Source organism: Diadema antillarum, unplaced genomic scaffold (assembly GCF_040938485.1).
Source record: "Diadema antillarum isolate AM-2024a unplaced genomic scaffold, OU_Dant_1.0 seq00000546_RagTag, whole genome shotgun sequence".
NCBI classification, from domain to species: domain Eukaryota; kingdom Metazoa; phylum Echinodermata; class Echinoidea; order Diadematoida; family Diadematidae; genus Diadema; species Diadema antillarum.
In genome coordinates this window covers 1,138,442-1,158,560 of record NW_027271492.1, presented here as the reverse complement: position 1 = coordinate 1,158,560, position 20,119 = coordinate 1,138,442, and the positions used below count along the sequence as shown (strand labels likewise).

At 37.5% G+C, this 20,119-nt stretch overlaps 1 protein-coding gene across 1 annotated transcript in view; it reads right to left on the bottom strand.

Annotated features, from left to right (window-relative positions):
- The window catches only part of LOC139734739 (TBC1 domain family member 16-like), a 47,488-nt gene that overhangs the window by 10,144 nt on the left and 17,225 nt on the right, over window positions 1–20,119 (bottom strand). The window contains exons 4-6 of the mRNA XM_071645533.1: window positions 2,820–2,968; window positions 1,260–1,394; window positions 35–221 (exon numbers count right to left, since the gene is read on the bottom strand). Coding sequence (XP_071501634.1) covers window positions 35–221; window positions 1,260–1,394; window positions 2,820–2,968 — 471 coding nt within the window. The remainder of the gene's footprint in view (window positions 1–34; window positions 222–1,259; window positions 1,395–2,819; window positions 2,969–20,119) is intronic.

Genomic DNA, 20,119 nt, shown 5'->3' with positions numbered 1-20,119 from the left:
CAGAATTTTCCAAAACAGACAAGCGAGGGCTCACTAGCTGCAGCTCCATGTCTTCGTCCTTGGGTGAGCTGACAAAGATAACGTTCTGCATGAGACTGTCAAAGCACCAGAATGCATCCGACTCATCCTGTAGCTCAGCTAGGATGGGAGCCAGGAGGTCTGACATGCCCTGGCTGTAGCCGGTCACAGGGTGGTACACAGCAAAGTTCAGCAGGATGTTCCTACATGTGATGAGGGAAAGGAGAGAGTGTGTGATGATAGGAAACCAATATTGACTGCTTGCTTCATTCATATGTGAGGCATGATGTGAATCTTACCTTTATGAATTTCACTAGTAAACCAATATTTGCAAAATTAACACCTTGCAAAAATACTGCCTCCAAAACATAAGTGCATTGTATATTATCAATGAAGTGGAAAAATGTTTCTCTTACATAATAGACAAAACTTCAAACTCATTCTGATCTGTAAGCATGGTTCCCCATCACAAAAACAATCACTCGTGAAATTGTACAAGTCCCAACTTACAAAATATAAGATATATAAAGTTTATAGCTGATCACTTTAGGTAAACCACATGCAGCATTTGTTAATTCTGTGGTCTCTGCATGTGAGACAGACCACTTTTCCCTGTTTGTTATACATGACCATTGTTTGTGGCAATGTAACAAAAAGACACATTTTACAGGAAAGAACAATTTAAGGTCATAAATTATGCATTGTAACAAAATCCACACTCTCTTATGGCAGGCACTAGTTCCATGAATTTAAATTGCTATATGAGAGAACTGTATGAATTTGAATTGTAGAAATATGATATTGTTTTTTCCTTTAGGCATGACAATGTAATTGAACATCTGTCCTTGGAGCCAGTTGATATTACAGAGACCCAAAGTGATGACGTGGCAGTGCTTTTGTTATAGCTTGGGATGGAACCAGGTGTGCACATAAACACTGTGGCCTGGTGAGGTTGTTCAGAGCCAGTTGCTGTGACAATGAATGGCTATGACATTACACTTTGCTACTCTACTACCATTAACATTGTCTTCACTGTTATGTGAGGATAATCAATGTTGATGATAGGTATCAACATTTGAATGATTCTCTGTACCCCTGTTTGTATCACCACTGTCATTACTATCATTCTAGTTTAATTGCCATGATTACCATCAGTAAAATATGAGGAAAAGAAATGAATAATGGAAGAGAGAGTAGGCATGTGATACTTTATGATGGCAGTAGATATACCTCTAGCTTACCTCATAGTCTCAACATGGGGGTTGTTCTCGCCCTTGAAGTACGGGTGACTCCGATCCGTTCTGACGACGTCCTTGTCCACGGTGCTCTGCACGCGACGGTAGAATATCTTCATGTCTTCCGTTGTCATGGACATCCTACCAGCAGAGGTTATTGGCAGAAGTAATTTGGCAATATGATATTAAAGGGAAGGTTCATCCTGATATAATCGTGCTTTTGATGAAAAACAAAAATATGTGCTAATTTGAGGACAAAATCAGACACGCACACAAATATCATGCAATGTTAATAGAGAGTACTGACTAGACAAATTGGCAACTCTGAGTGACAAAGTTCTTCATTTAGTTTGTACACAAGAAGTCATCAATTTTAATTTTTCTCACGAGAACAATTTTCATCAGACCTGTTCTTGTTACGTAATAAGAGTAATATGTTTTTGCATATTCTAATCAGCACATAATTTTTTTCTGTGCCCATATATTTGAGAAAGATAACATTAATTTTTTTAGTAAGATTTTGTCTACAAAACAATGGCGAGCTGCTCAATGACTATGTTACAGTTGCCAATTTGTCTAAGTAAATCTATGCTTTAACAGTTTGATTTTTTTTAAATTGTTTTTCTGGATTTTTTTCAAAAAAAAAATATTTTCACTGATCAACTTCAGATTTTTTGTGGTTTCATACAAAGCAAACTAATATCAGGATGGAATTTCTCTTTAACTGCAAGATGCATCTACACAGAAAATGAGGTGACAGAGTGGATATCATTACTTTGGACTGTGGATCACTGGGCATCAATCTACACCAGCTAATTCTTTCTCTTCTCTCTACCCCCCCCCCCCCCCCCCCCCCAGCATCCCCTCATATACAGCTACCATCACCACTCAATCATCATGACTCATGAAGAAGACCTTTGTCCAAATTACTGTAAAACGAGAAATGTTCGCGTGCATTTTAATTTCGCGAATTTCGCGAGCCCCAAGATTCGTGAAATTAAAATGCACGCGAAATTTCTTATCTACACTATATGCATTGAACGCAAGAGGCAATTCGCGAAAATTTCTTGCCACAAAAAAGGCCGTCGGCTCCAATTCGCGAAAATTCCGTGCTGCGAATATATCATGTTTTTACAGTAAGCAACTGTCCCAGTAACATCTGTATAAGAGGTCTGAAATTTAACCATTTGTGTAATACATCGTGTATAGTGTAAGAAATTGGACCATACAGCACAAACTTGAACACACCTGAATAATATGTTGATACTTCTATGGCCCTATAATATGAAATTAACGTAATTGATCATAAAACATCACAAAGCAACCATGATCAGGTATGCTCTAATCAGAATGCAATACTTCGGCATACCTTTTTTGGGGGGTAATTTTATGCATTGTCATCATTACCCAAATGAAATTGTGTTATCACAGCATAATTTTACACATTTCCTAAGCTATGTCTCCATGTTAGAGCAAAAGTCAAGAGTTTTTGTAGTCATATGGAAACCATACTGTACCTTTAATGCCATTATGCCTTAACATACTTTCAAGAATGCTCCTACCCACCTCTTTTTCTGTATGTCCTCATATTCAAGTCTTTTCTGACCCCTGAGGGCGTTTCTCTCCTCCATGGTGGAGTCAAATGCGTAGAATCCAAGAAGGAACGGCCACACACTCTTCCTCAGGTACTCATCCACGCCACCAAAAAACACCATCTGTTAAATAACCAAAACAGGCATTTAGGAATTTATTACGTCACTTACCAACAAGTATACTGCATATTATCATGACATCTTTATGTTTACAGGCACACTAATGCTATTGGAACATATCCAATGTAGCTACATGGCCTTGATACCATATTTAATGTAACAATACTTTACTCAGGCAACTTTGTTCATCAAAAAAGAACAAACATGTAACCTTGTGAGACTAACAATAGCAAAACAAAATAATTTATTGTTAATTGTAATACTGAGACATGGATGTCTTGTTATGTTGTTGTCATTTCAGTGTCAAACTGTATGTTGCCCAACCAACCTACTGCCATCATGGTCATAGCTTCTTCTTTAACCCGTTGAGGACGGACTGATTTTGCTACAACACGCATTTCCCATAGACACTTGCCCGAGTATACTCGGGACTCGTTCTCAACGGGTTAGAGGATGATATAGGTGATAATTCTAGAGTGCGATGAGTTCTTTGATATGTATCTATACACATAAACATGAAAATTACAATCCTTAGTTGATGAATGAAATAACAAATACCTGTACGTTACAAACTAAATCATCACATAATTTTGTGACTAGTTAATAACAATGAAGATGTTGCCTCAAATGGACATCACGTGTCATCAATATCCCTGAAGTGTTACTTCAGTGTTACAAAATATACCTGAACGAAAAAAACAAAACAAAACAAAACAAAAAAAACTAGAAAAGCACTCTTAGAGCGCAAACCTCCGCTAAGCAGCTAATTTCCACCGATGTCTTCCCAAAGAGATTATCTCCTCTCCACCACTGGGGAAAAGCTCTTTGACCTCTTTCATAGGGATCAGAGATTTCCACAGTACAGTATGCATGCTGAAAAATTCCCAATATAGAAGCCTTTGTTATGTCATAAACCCTCAGCTTCATGGCGCGCCTCGCCCCAGCAGAAACTAGAGCACGCACTTTAGTGCGCGCATGCAAACCTCAAATACGCGCAGCCTGAACTCCCAAGTTCATTGACCCTTATACCTGCCAAAATATCAAAATCATTCATAAATTCGCCCAAAATTCTCGGATCACTACCAAAAGTTAATCGTTTGTTACTCGTGTCATTCGATCTCAACCTTTCCTGCAAGTTTCATCCTAATCCGTTGACTACTTTTTTAGTTATTTTGCACACGGACAAACGAACGAACGAACTAACAAACAAACCAACGGTAACGAAAACATAACCTCCCCCCTTGGCGGACGTAAAAATAGCTTGTCATTCTCTTTAATATTGCACGTCAGCGATTTTACCCATCATTTCTCCACCACACAATGGATCATTCCAGGAAACTGTGTGGCTTCTCACACATACATACACAGGCGGATACAAGGCATCCTGCTAAAATATGCATGCCCCATAAATACTAAATTAGCTAATGGGTACATGAGCATCATGCGCAGTGCTCAGCATCCTGTTCTGTCCGCCGTCAAATCCGCGAGATGGCATTCCATTGAGATGGCAGTAATCAGGCAAACAAGATGTGCATTTGATCGCAAAATGCATTCTAGCTTAAATCAACACAGAGCTACTCGTATGATGTGGAATAATTTGCAAATTTACATCCGTGGGGGGTTACTAGGGGTGAACATTTCCTTTACAGTGCATTGGTATTTTCCATCAATTCTCGCTCTCTCAGCTCTCTTTCTCTCTCTTTTCTTCTTCTTCTTCTTCTTCTTCACTGATGATTTAAAAGTGTATGCTACTCTCTCCCAATTGCCACTTGAGAGCCAGAAGGGTGCTATTGCATTCTAAGACCTGAGCATAAATAAAAATGAAACAACCAATTTTCATGAAATAAAAAGTTTATCTAATCAAACGTGCATAGATTTATATTAAGCGTCTTTTCAAATATAGGGTAAAAATGGTGCTTTTGTTTTCAATTCTTAACATTTTACTGAAAATGAAAAAAAAAAAGCAAAATTGACACCATGATGCAGAAGAGATCAAGCTCAACAATGTAATACCAATAACTCAATATGCCCCAAAATTGCAATAAAGCCCTTCTGGCTCTCAGCTGACACAATGTTTAATGCAGTGATACACTACTTCAGTCCTCTGTACATTTCAGCATCAATGTCTACCAGAGGGTATCTTCAATTTACTCCAATATTGTCACTTTCCTGGAGGGGAGGAGGTTATTACTATCTGACATGGCTCGAATTTGGTATCGAGGAGTAAAGGCCAACATACGGCATTCGGCAAGTTCTGAACTGAACGTGTTCATTTCCTTTTCCTTGCTTCTTCCTGCCTTTGCTCTCATCTGTCCATTCCCCCTCCCTAATATGTTAAAACCGTAGATGGCATTTTTCCAATCTCCTACAGTATGTAGTGCTATGCCAGCTTGAGAACATAAAGCAGAAAAAAAAAAAAACATGAGTGCATCTGTTTCATACTGGACAGCATCACGGAACATGATTTGCTCTTTCTTTATGTAGAAAAAAGCACTACAGTCTCTATTCTCGTCAGCTCTAATATATGTTGTGTAATTTGTGCACGGGCATTTCTAATTACACCAACATACGGCACACTTTAATGAAAATTTCTGCGTAAAGCAGACAAGATTTAATTGGTTCAGACACAACCATTAACACACTACATGCACACACATAATGATCACCTGTGTATGCACACACACACAAACACACAAACACACCCTAACATTCCAGAAAAAAACAAACACACAAAAGCATGAATTTTAAATTCTAACAACTTATAATACTGAACTGTTCGCCAAGCCCTCATGCCATCTGATGAATAATACATGATACCGTCAGAAATCCAATGTCCCTACAAAATGTAATAGAGCCTATCTATATGCAGCATATTTGATATTTGAAATTAAAGCTGTATAGCCACTTCCAAACATGTGACATAAACATCACACCATGCATTATATCTGCCAAGCTTGATAACTCTCTCAAGTTTAGAGGAATACAACTTCAAGAGGATCTAGAGGGGTTTCCCACTTCATAGACAGACCTCATTTGCAAACACGTTGAGAAACATGTTTGATACACTAAATATATAACTTATTTCCACATCTGAAAGTAAATTGAGTGTCAAACATTTTTTTTTTTTTCAAATCTCTTCTGGCTAATCATAGTCCAGAGGGGTTATCATATCATGCTTTGATTATTATGGGTATGCATATTTGCAATCAGAATAGTTTGACCTCAAAGACAAGTTTGCTAAGCTGCAGCCATAAAGAAGAATGAAACACAAATATACATGTACATGGATTGAGTGAATGCAGCAATATCAGTAGAACACATCAGTGACAGTTTGAGGGAAATTGGACAATCTATTCAAAAGTTATGAATTTGTACAGTTTTGGTGCAGCCATTGCTGGATGGGAAGACTGTGCTATTTTGTGACATCACATATATGGACAATGATATAAAGGAATACAATGAAAGTTCAACATATTTTCACTTTTCTAGCATAATGATAGAGTGCTTGACATACCTCTTTCAGGAAGCAGGGGAAATAATGTTACCCTTAACACACATCAGTAACAAGTTCAGGAAATGTGTATTTTTCATTAAAAAAAATTAGTTCTGCAGAATTTTCTTATTTTCTTATCAATATCTTTGTCCATACATAAATATCTTTGACATCAAGAAACGTACATGCAGTTAGTTTTCTCACCTAGTCATGGCTGTACTGAAACTGAAACTTAAGATTTAAACTTTTGTACACATTGTCCAAATTTCCTCAAACTTATTAAACAGGAACAATGTATGTGTTCCACTATGCTGTAGTATCACTGCATTCCCTCAATTTGCATATAATATACAATGTATATTGGGGTTACATTCTTCTTGAAAAAATCTAGTCACTTCTACCAAGGTGTGTACATTGATATTTGTACTCTCGGGGTTAAGCATACGATTGACAGGCTAATCAAGTTTGTGACACAGTATGGGAGTGTCACATGCATACTCAGCAGTCTGTGCAAAAGGAGATTAATTTCAACTTCTTCACGCTCCATAACTCAAAGACGGTTTGGAAGCGAATTTATAAAATGTGATAACAAAGAAGTCCTTCGTAAGCTTGAAACTCATCAAAGTCGTATCTACTGCCCAAGGAGAGAGGCTTCTTCAAATTTCAGCCGTAAAATGGTGTCTTACCTTGAACAGAGTAAATAACAAGCATTCTGCCAAATCTGTTGAATAGTCGGCGCATTGGCAAACAGTATTCTTTTTCTTTTTTGCATACTTTTGTAATACAGATTTTCCCTGATATGCAGAAAACTACCTGAAAGCAAACATACTCATTTCTTTTCTTCTTTTTTTCTTTTGCACTTGTACTTTATGTCTATAACAAAATTGCTCAAGGCTAGCCTGACAAGCTTTGCATAATGCATATGTACTTGACTCGAAGTATTGAGATGAATTTTATAGGAACGCTCATGTGTAGCAGCTTGTTACTGGAGGTCCTCAGGGAAAGATGGCTATCAAACTGAATACATGTACCTGGATACGCAAGCTCATTCTGCATCAATCCTACATTGCAGCATGAATAATTAACATCAGCTAGCCCTGATAGTGATACACTGTACTCCTGCACACTCATGTATAAGAAAGATACATTTCACAAATTACTAATGTACAAATGCTTTTGTACAGATCTAGCCATACAAGCTGGTGTACAAATGTAGGCAACACGCATTGAAATTTGCATGTACTTAATACTGCCAAGTGTAAATGATTGGGTTATTTACTCTCTGACAAGAATACCGACCTCTATGAAGTGGCAGGAATTACAGCTGAACTGTGCAGGTACTTGTACAGTGGTTGGGACAAAATCTAGACTTATAAAACATACATGTATGCCCTACCCCGCCCCCTAAGCTCCCTACTAATCTGAGTAATACAAAAATGAAATGAACAGACTGACAACAAAACAAATACTTTTAAAAGTTCCTTTTGATGTTAAAGGACAAGTCCACCTTCATATAAGGATTGAGAGAATGCAGCAATCTCTAGAACATTATCAGTGAAAGTTTGAGGAAAATTGGACAATCCGTTCAAAAGTTACGAATATTTTAAGTAACTGCGCAGTCACTACTGGAAGAGAAGACTACTACAGTGTGTGATGTCACATGCATACAACTATAAAAAGGAAAATAAAAAGAGAATTTCACAAAACTTTCCTTTTTGAATTAAGTGCACAGTTCTTCGACTTGCTACTGATGTATGTTAAGGGTAATATTATTCCCCCTGCCTTCTGAAAGAGAGAAGTTGAGTGTTCTTTTGTTATGTGAGAAAAATGGAAATATGTTGAATTTTCTTTATTCTTTCTTTATATCATTGTACTCATGTGACATCACAAGTTATAGCAGTCTTTTCATCCAGCCGTGACTGAGCAGAAACTTCAAAAATTCATAACTTTTTAACGGATTGTCCGATTTTGCTCAAACTCTCACTGATGTATTCTACTAATATTGCTGCATTCACTCAACTCACATGTCTAGATGAAGGTGAACTTGTCCTTTAAAAACATTGTTTACCATTTGCAGATCAAACAAAACCCAGCTTTAGTGCTTCAAAATAGTTCTAAAATGTGAGTTACACATGTAGGGATCTACGGCCAATGTAAAAATTTTAATCAGTAAAATCAATGTTAAGTATTGTTGAATGTATATAAAAAATTTGAATAATAGTTATAATAAATGTTTCTAGAATAAACCATAGATATTTATGGTTTATTGATAAAAATAGTGATATTTCTTTATAGTCTAGGCTTTACTGCGAAATTTTTATATGGTGGGATTTTTGTGATATAACTGACCTACACATATGCATCAAATGTAATAAGTCAAACTTTTTTTTTTAATTAACTTCTCCCAATGGTAAACAGTATGCATTAACTGCAAGTTTTACTTTTATTGTCTTTAAAACCTGATGTAAGGAGACCAGAGTTTATCCTCACTTATGTTTATTTCAATACCCTTCAAACAACATGAAACTTTAGTGTGTTGCACATTTCAAATGAACAAAATGCCAGTGACCTATATCTTCATAATCATAAAAACAGAGTTCTGGTGCAGTACCAAATGTGTTCATTACAAAGAGGTTTTAGCCTGTCTTCAAGACCAAAAGCCACTTTTCCTCCATCTTTACACATCTCATCATCAAATCAGTCTACAGAAAGTTTAACCCCTATACTGTAAACACAATAATTTCACGGCATGAATTTTTTGCGAGTTGCTTCTAACATTCAATGCATATAGTATAAACAAGAACTTTCGCATGCATTTTGATTTTGCAAAATTCATGAAATTGAATTGCAGGTGAACATTCCTCGTTTTACAGTAAATCAAAACTTCACAAGTTATGGCATGCTGATGTCATAAAACATAATGTGAGATGAAAATACTGAGGCAGCCTCCTGAAACTGGCTCCTTGTCCCCCCCCCCCCCCCCCCAAAAAAAAAGAGAAATAAAAAAGAAAAACAGAAATTGCTACAAGCAAAGGCATTGAAACACATTGAAACACACACACACACCAAAAAAAAAAAAAAAAAAAAAAAAAACAAGTCGCTATATGGCGACTGGTATGCCTCCGCCATAATGCATGGTTCTCCCAATAGGTCTATAGTACATGTGGACAATGTGTGATTACATTTTCACAAAATTGGCAAAATATTACAATGACAAGTTTGTCACAAATGTGTTGAATGTTCACCTTCCTTGACCTAGGTTTAATTGTATGAATAGGAGAGCATGTATTTGGAGATTTAACCCTCACCAGTACCTGCCTTTAACACACACACACATATGGGGCCCCCATTGACTGTACACAGACATCCTGTGTGATCCTGTCGAAACAGTGTTGCAACTGAACATTGATTTATTTGGTATCAGTTTTCAAGGTCTTACCCAGCTCCGATTGAGCTAAACCAAAGACAGGCAGAGAGAGCACACTTATAGTGATACAGTGATACAGTGAATTTCATTTCTTGAACGGCCCCTTCAGGGGCATGGAAGAAATACAAATGAGTATCAACAATCTTTACTTTACAACAAATATAAAAATACATAAGAAAGAAGGAAAAAAATATATGTATAAATATAAGCTCTAACAGTGCTCAAGCAAGTAAAGGCAAGAATTGTTTGAAATTAAACACATGTATATGGACTAATAACAAAACATACTCTTTAGAAAAAAAAATGAAGTCTTAGCTACCATGTATGTACATAAGTTTACAATTAACAAAAAAGAAATTACTTGAACTTTGACATGATGATTTTACAAAATGTTGAAAGATTCTTCAGTTGCATATTATAGACTAAACATTAAATACCGGTAATAGCCTGCGGTAATAGTAACTTCAAATGTTCTTCTTACCAAATTTCAACATAGATGGCACTAGTCAAGCATCCCCCTAGGCCTTTGAACAAGATGCATACAGTGCACTAGTGCTGCATGGAATTTGCTAAGAGCCTGGTTGCAGTGCTGCTTGCTGGTGTGTGCTGACAGTTGGTGTGAATTGTGATCTGAAAATCTTCTGAATACTACCAAAATGGCTTCAAAGAATCTTTCTGATAGTGAAATCTTTTCAGAAAGTGAATGTTCTACGGATTCAAGTGATTCTGTTGATGCATTTTCACAAAGTTTGTCAGAATCCGATACTGATCTCTCCAGTGACAACAATCTGGCTGATAGTAGTCCCACTCATAGTAATTCAAGTGAGTGGGAACCATCATCTCAAAAAAAGACCAAAAGGTGAGTCAACATTGAAATTTAGTCCTTCCTGTTGTGATTTTCATTTCATTTATGTGGAAGAAATGTAAGAATTCCAGTTCTTTTCACTGACTGGGTGCTAATAATGCAGTACTCCAACCCTATCCTGTATAATATGCCTAGCCATTAATGATAGTTAGCCATGAATAGGTGAGCTGAGCTGAGGTATGTATGAAACTCAACTAGGATCTAGAGCTTGTTCAGAAGTAGGTCTAACGGATGCCTGAAAAAAAAAAAAACACACACACACATAACAGGCCTACTATACTTATGTGCATATGGCTGGTATGAAAACTTTCTGCCAAGATGTTTTGTCCAGTAAAAGGAAACATGCACTCTAAACAAACACAGAGCTACAAGCAACATTCACTGCATAAGCTCTGCAACTACGCATGTTCTTACACCGAAGTAGGAAGGTATGAAAACATGTTGGGCTCTTGTCAGCACAAGACATTTATCTCACAGTGTAAGATAAAGTTACAGAGGTAGATTTACTGGAGTAAATGGAACTTGCCCTTTTACTTCTAGGAAGAAAACTCCAAAGCATGGCCATGGGACAACAGCTTCGAAGAAAATGAAATCTGGGAGTGGAGATGCTTGTGCAAGGTGAGAATCTTCAGCAACACCACAAAGCACATGACATATTATTAACTTTGTATTCTTGTCAAATTCTCACTTAGATGTTTCAAATAAATTGATCTAGATCATTTATTTTCTGTTTCCTTTTCATTCAAAGTCCAACCAACTTCAATACATACAACACTGCAGATGATGGCCAGCCGAGACAACCACAGTTTGTGTCTGCCAAGTGCAATGGACCAAACCTTCCATCCATATTGACCCGAACTGGAGCAAGAAGTTTTACTTCTGCCTTTAGTTTTTTTCAGCTGTACTTTTCTGTAGCTATTGTAACTGAAATATGTAATTTCACAAATACCTATGCCAACTCCCACATGCATGAAAAAAAATCCTACAATTGGGAACCCCTGACACCAGATGAATTCTATCACTACATCAGTCTCATCATATACATTGGCCTCGTTCGTGTTTCTCGTCTCCCTAACCTCTGGTCCCGAAATCCTATTTACAATTTTCCTTTTCCACGATCAGTCATGTCCCTCAAAAGATTCAAAGCCATCAGTGCTTTCCTACATATTGTAGACCCCAACACTGAAGGTGACAAGAAAAATAGATTACGAAAAGTAGACTTTCTTGTCAGTCATTTTAAAACTTTATGTAGAGAATCCTATGTTCCTTCCCAAAATGTGTCTGTAGATGAACGAATGGTGAAGTCAAAGGGAAGATCAGGAATCCGACAATATATAAAGAATAAACCAGTTAAATATGGGATTAAAGTTTGGGTGCTGGCAGAGTCGTCAACTGGGTATACAATTGACTTTGATATTCATACTGGGGGGAAGGGGAAGAAGAAAAAGACAGAGCGTGGAAAGGGATTGGGTTATCAAGTTGTTATGAAACTTTGTGAATCACTAAGGAATGATGGATACCATGTGTATTTTGATAATTTTTTTACAACAGGCCCTCTTATTGATGACTTATTTGAAAAAGGATATTTAGCATGTGGCACCACACAAAAAGGAAGGCTTGGCTATCCAGTACAGTTCAAAACAACAGACAAGCAATGGAACAAAATATCTAAAAGAGGGGATATGAGGTGGTTTCGGGATGGAAATAAGCTAATACTACAATGGAAAGATAAGAGACTTGTAACAGTAATGACATCAATCCATAATGCTAATGATTTTGACTTTGTTGACAGAAAAGTAATAATTAATGGAAAATTTGAAACTCAAAATGTTAAACGACCTGTAGCTGTTACAGATTATAATAAATATATGGGAGGTGTTGATCTATCTGATCAACTTATAGGTAAATATAATGTTCTTCGTAAAGTAAACAGGTGGTGGAAGACAATTTTTTTTCATCTTATTGATATCGCTGTGATAAATTCCTATATAATGTTCACATCCTGTGCAAAACAACAAACTGCCGAAGGCTTGCAACGTAAGAGTACCTATGGTCATTTGGATTTTCGAGAAGAATTAGTTGCACAGCTAGCACAGTTTGGAAAGGAAGATACATGTAATTCAGGTTTGGAGGAGGAAGAGGAAGGGCATCATTCATACATCTTGAATAACAAGAGTGAAGCCAGAAATTGTGGATGGTGTTACCACACAGAGCAGTCAGCAAGAGGGCGGGGGAAGGAAAGGAAAGTGAGGACATTCTGTTCTATATGTGACAAACATTTTTGTCACAATTTCAAGCGGGACTGTATTACCATTGCACATGAAAAGAAAAATTTTCCAATTCTGCAGGTTATTCTGTCAAAGAGGAAAGATAAATGATTTCCTTGATTTTTGTTGGGTAGAGGGAGGGGAGGGGGAGGGGGACAGGGAATATCACCTTGAAAATCATAGGAAGATTACGCTGTACGTGTTTTATGACTGACCCAAGTTGATGTTTGTCAGCTCCCATTCGAGATTCACTATTCATTCATCAACATACTGAGTAATGTTTTATCTTGTTATTTCAATATTTGTGAACTGTCATGCTACATTCTGTCTAATCTAACATAGACTGCATTCACAGCTACATGTACTTCCTAACATGCATGCTAAAATGTCATTTATTTCACATATTGGGCCGGATGCATAAACGCTAGCAATTGCTTGCGCTAGCCTTTTACTCGAATCCGTATGCATAAAATCCAGCAATTGCTTGCGAGCAGAAGCTTTTGCTAGCAAGCACAAGCAATTGCTTGCTGCCCGCAAGCAATTGCTGAGAGACCAAGCATTTACTTAAAAACATAGATGCATAAAACATACCTTTTGCTTGTTCTTTCTAGCAATTGCTTACTATTTTCCAAGCTCTGCAAAATGAGCTTGAGCTTTTGCTTAATTGGGATGTTCCCTTTAAAGTATCATTTTCACATTCATAAAAGAAAGACCACACTTGTGCAGGAGTGGTATACATCTAAATCTCCGAGAAATTACTCGAGAAACCTTTTCGTTTCAACAACGGGAATGTCCAATGATTAGCACGCAAAATGTAATTAAAAACAGATAGGATGTCTGACTTTGGTGGAGAGCAAGGAGACCTCTCTCCACGTGCGATCTGGCAGATCCGGGCTAACTATAAACAGTGATAGGAATCAGCCAGTATGTATGTGTGTATAGATGTGTGTGTGTGCGTCTGTGTGTGCATTTATGAGTGCCATTTCATAGCTCTTCTGCTATGTCAGGAAATGTTTCCGCACACACATGCCCGTTCAAATACATGCTGTCACACTCGCCTTTGTTCTTCTGTTCGCACAGGCGTGACGTTCCTTTTGTTGAAAACGCAAGCAATTGCTTGTGCGGGACAAGCAATAGGTATGAGCACAAGCAAAAGGTTATACATATATGGATTTTAGCAATTGCTTGAGCTAGACCTTTTGCTGGAGGAGCTTGTGCTTGTGCTTGAAGCAATTGCTTACAAGCAATTACTTGTTTTATGCATTCAGCCCATTATATATTACAGATTCGTCATGACTGCATGCAATGCGAACCGTCGAATGCCTGCATGCATCCCTCCTGTGCAATCAACGTGTATCCTTAGCCATTATTTGATATGAAAGATACTTGAATAGCCTATATGATTCAATGTGGATACTCTCTGAAACCATTTGGTAGTCAAAGTACCATAGACTTCAGCTCATTGCATGGTTGTGAGAAATAGAATTTATGATGCTCGGAACTTACAGGCAGTTTCAAATTGTGTTCCTTGGCTTTACTGCAATATGTATGAAATAGATTTGTTTATACTCTTGAGAAATGGAATGTGTTTCAAATTTATTGTGACAAAGATGAAAGTAGCACAGAGTTTTTTATAGTTCACATTTGTTTTCAAAGGCAATTAATGCTGTTTCCTGTCAGATACCAGGTATGCATTCTGTATTGTCCAGCTCACATGACATCTATTACAGTATTTTATGTAATCTTTATGTTTCTTTTTGAACTTTTTTTATTTGACATGGATGTACACATTAAAATGTACAGTTACAAATAAAACTCATTCAGTCTGAGATGAAACACAGAATTTACTCTCAAGATTGCCTTATTCGTGCCTAATGCTGAACTGAATTGTTGAGGTATGGCTGAAGATGTGTTGCGCTGTGGAATTGCTGTCTGAAAGTGTGCTAACTTTGGAAATATGTTAAAAATATAAGATTTACTCATATCCCCCTCATATTATCACTGAATATTTCCTATACATGGTGGCCCAAAAAGAACGGAACGCCTAAGATTTTTATTTTTAGCAATATTTTTCCTAATATGTCATTATTTTGTATACTATTGGAAAGGCCATTCTTTTTCCAAAAGAATGACACCAAGTTCTTTAATTTTGGTTAATGCATCATGGTTTTAGGACCATTTTTGTCAACCCTTGCAATTTTCAAAATGTGATCATTTTGCACTCTCAGAGACACCGAAATCAGCGAGAATTCGGCTTGCCATAGAAGCAGTAACGTTCACAATGTGTGGAATGTGGCTGTCATTGTCCGTTACCATTGTGAATGAGACGACCTGACGACAATAACACTGTCCGCCCCACATTCCGCACATTGCGAACGCTACTGGTTCTACGGTAAGCCGAATTCTCACTGGTTTCTGTATCTCTAAGAGTGCAAAATGATCATATTTTGAAAATTGCAAGGGTTGACAAAAATGGGCCTAAAATCGTAACGCATTAACTGAAATTAAAAAGCTTGGTGTCATTCTATTGGAAAAAGAATGGCCTTTCTAATAGTATGCAACATGATGACATATTTGTAACGATATTGCTGAAATTAAAGATCTTAGGCATTCCGTTCTTTTTGGGCCACCCTGTATAGTGCTAAAAAGAATGAAATATAATTAAATGCTATATCCCCAAGTTTTCTACCAGATTTTACAAAAATTCTGAAAATTTTGTTTTTGTTTTTTTTTTCCTCATGAATATTAATGAGGTTGGGGATGTCATCTGACCTTGAGTTGACCTCTTGACCTGTTTTGCATAAAGTACAATTATTGTCTTTCACAATGATATATAAAACATGGGGGTATGCTGTTTCAAATTGATATGAATTTGCATTACATTTGAACATGTCAGAAAACACATGAAAACACAGCAGTGGATGAGGGTTTGTTTAAGGACTTTAACTTGACTTTGACCCATTCATAATTTTATGCATTGAGTACTTTTCAAGGTATGGAGAAAAAGTGCAATTTCTGTATTGAATAGTAAATTGTTGCCATTTTCATCTGGCCTTTGACCCTAAAATTCATATGATAATCACTGTCAGGCAGAACATGCATAAATATGTAGTAAGTTTCAAGATAACTCGAGCCACTTCCCAGATATGGAGGAAAAAGTTAGTTCAGCACTTCACTTGATCTTTGATCTTTTGACCTTTGAGGCCAAAAAAAAAAAAAGAAAAAGAAAAAACCTTCCCAGAGAATCTCTATACTCCTCTCACCTCCCTGGTTATACATACATACACTTAGTGTAAAAAACAAATAATCCTGCTGGCATTGCATGAATATGAGGGAAATAGTAAAATTTTGAAGTGTTGCCCTTGACCTTTGACCCCTGACCTTCGACCCCATGAACCCTAAATTCTCTAGATAATCATTGCCAGTCAATACATATACTATGTTACATGAAGATACCTTGAACAATATCCAAGGTACAGAGAAAAAAGTGAAATTTTAATATTTTTACTTGACCTTTTGACCTTTGACCTCATGACCCCAAACTTTCACCAGAGAATCTTAATTGGGTAAAACATGTATACAATAAGTTTCAAGAAAATATCTTCACGCAATGCATAGTACTATGGAGAAAATAGTGAAATTTTAGGATATATATTTGACCTTGACCTTTTGACCTTTGACCTTGAGCATGTGCACTCAAAAGTTGATAGGCACAACTTCACTCCCTAATACACATGATATGCCAAGTTTCATCAGGATACCTCAAAAGGTTTTTTAGTTACGCTGTCTACAAAATTTATTACGGATGGATGGATGGACGGACAACCCGAAAACATAATGCCTCCGGCACCACTTCATGGCGGAGGCATAAAAACAGTCTAGAGCCTGAAATCTATAGACTACCAATCATATACCAACTTCCAGGGATATTTTCTAAACTCATTTATTCGACACACCTGCCTGACCATCTGTGTCGTGGCCCCCTGTAATGCAGCCTATGTCATCATGAACTAACTTAATTTTCCTACCAGACTCTTTTCCTTAGTCTGTCAGTTCCGACCTTCCAATCATCCTCACAAGGTCTCAATTTCTTTCCCCATCACTACATTTCTCCAGATATCACTACGGGAAAAAAAGAAAAAATCATTATAAATCTGAATTGAGAGAAAGTGGGGGAGGAAAATCTTTATTGAAATGGTTGATTATGTGTGGCAGATTGAACATCGAAGTGCATTATGAAGATGTTGACGTCGATGAAAGGCGAATGAGATGAAACAAATATCCTGAGAGGAGGCTGATATGAAGACTTCATAGATGACAAAAATGTCCACATATTTCAGTACTCTCATTTCAGTTTCATCATCCAGTCTGGAGTCTTAACAAAGGAAGTCTTGTATTAAAAAGCAGCTACCTCTCTGGTGTGTATGTGTGCATGTACAGTGGCAGATCCAGAGGGGGCGCACCGGTGCGCGCCCCCTCTTTATTTTTTGTCAAAACAAAAGAAGTAAAAAGAAAAATGGGGGGGGGGGGGCCTGCGCCCCCTTTAATTTTGTAAAGGCGCCTCCCCTTTATGGAATATCTGGATCCGCCTGTGCATGTATGTGTGATTGATCAAGATATGTCCGATCACAATTTACTGTTTCAAGCTCTTCTGGTTTACAGAGTTATGAGAAGCCAATATGTCAATGGTGGTGGTACAGATACAGATAACTTCTACAACCAAAAAAAAAAAAAAAAGAGGAAAAATCTTTGGCTAATAACCCCAGTAAAAGGCACATGATTTCATGTGAAATCACACAGAACTTTGGATATTTTTCTATTATTTCTTTTTTCTTTTTCTTTTTCTTTTTTTTTTTTGGGGGGGGGGGTAGGAGGTTGAGATAAGGTACAAAGTTGTAAGAGGCTATCAATTCTGCCCCCTCTATTTTCTCTTTATTTTCCTGCAGGGGATTAGCGTTGAATCAAGACTGAGGGAATGGCAATATTAAACTGGGCAGGCATTTGGGAGGGGAAACTACACCAGCCACAGCTCAGAAGCCAAGATTCTATAAGACCAGCCATCAATCTCCCACATGTGTGATCCATCTCAGAGAGTTTTACTGCAATGACAAGCCTCGTGTGATGTTCGCTACGCTCGGCAGTCTTCTCCTCTGCTCCATCAAGGATCTCATCTTGTCTAGGGTTTAATTAAGCATCCATCTAATCACAGATAATTTAATCAGTGTCATGTAGGCATCCTATTTACCTTCAACCACTTTCTCTTCCCCCCGTGCACGCTTCATGAGCACATACACACACACACACATAAATTATACAGAAATTGAATGCAAAAGTGCAGATTTTTGCTTTTCACATACAGAGCAACCAATATTCTCAGACAATATTCTTGAAAGAAGAGATCACATTGAGTAAGCATATACATACTTATATGATAATGTAATTCTTAAATTCTGAGGAAAATGGGCTATCTGTATCTAGATCTTATTTTAATAATAGCTCAAATTTACACTAGACACAAAATATGTGACACATGTAATGGCTATGATTTTATTAGCAATGGACTAATTCTGGGTTCAAATTCACTCTTTAAGTGTATCTCACTACTGATGCATGGGATTCACATGTAATTCATTCAGTGATGTTTATAGTTTTGACAATGGGATTTCATTTCCACGGATCCTAACTTAATCCCACTTTATGTCCATGTACTAGATGATACACATCTGTTCGAATGTGTACAATGTGAGCTGATACAGGTTTTCGCTGTTTCCCTGCCTCACACACTGTGTTCTCACTGCTTAAACAAAATGTTCGGCTGACATTTCACAGCCGGGCTGCCATGCATGCCATGTGACCAGGAGAAAAAAAAAAACACAGCACGCATCAGTGCGAGATTCTGTAATCTCCTTGAAACAATCAAGCACAAAGAAATTTGCCATGCATCAACCAATCATGCTCTCAGTATGGGCTTTAATATAACTTGAACTATGCTCTTTGAAGTAGGCTCAATTTAGTCTACAAGACTGTCACTCCCCAGGAGATTCCTTCCACATCAAATTCCCTCCAAATTTTACCAGGCGATCTGAAGTAAAGGTCAGCTGACTGACGTGTTCTTTAAAATAATGTGTAATACTACAATGACCGATACTTTCCCTCCACAACATTTCCCCACCCCCCCCCCCCCCCACATCCACACACACACACACACACACACACACACACACATACACAAACACCACAAGGCAACACTTCTGGCCTCTTGCAAAAAGCCCTTGGGTAACCTTTATATCATACGTTTAAATAGTCCCTAACTCTGGGTAAGGTAAGAAATGCCCATATCAAACATTCCATTATATTGCTTCACTACTAGGCAGCATCACAGAAGGTTTGTGAAAAAAAAAAAGACAAGAAAAATAAACACCAAGTGATTAGACTTCCCAGCTTGCTCTGCCCTGTGTCATTACAAGGAGCCTGCAAATGTTCAAATGGCAAAATTTGACATTTTCTCACTTTCCCCAAACTGAGGCACTATCAAAGGAGGCCTTCAAAAGCCTCAGGGTAGGTTTTTCATTTTGCTATATTTTACCACTTCATGGAGACAGAGGTAAAAGGAGCCCTAGACAGACTTTATGATTTGATCTATTCTTATATTCTCAAGGCAGCACTGCAGAACGTATACTGAAACTCTTGAATAAATTGTTGTTAAATGCCTCTATTTCAGGGCAAATTTACCTGGGGTTTGTTAATGGCCTTAGGCAGGTTTTGCACCATACTAAATTCTCTCTAATTCCAGGCAACATTCTCCAAGGGACCCAGAAAAAACAGAGAGTCCTCAATTTTTCACAACCGCTCTTGGGGTCCTACTTGGCATAATTACACAGAAATGTCACACTCAAACTGCTCTTCATCAGATTCAAGTGAGATGCACACCTAGAAAGGTGAAAGGTCAGTAATAGCCTTTGGTACCAGTCAGGTGCTTGTGACTAATGTAATAATCACACAGCAAGCACCATATGGTCTTCATCAAGTTCACAACACACTACCTGCAATAGTTACAGTCATCATGTGATCAATTCCTTTGTGGTATCAGCTTCCATCATAG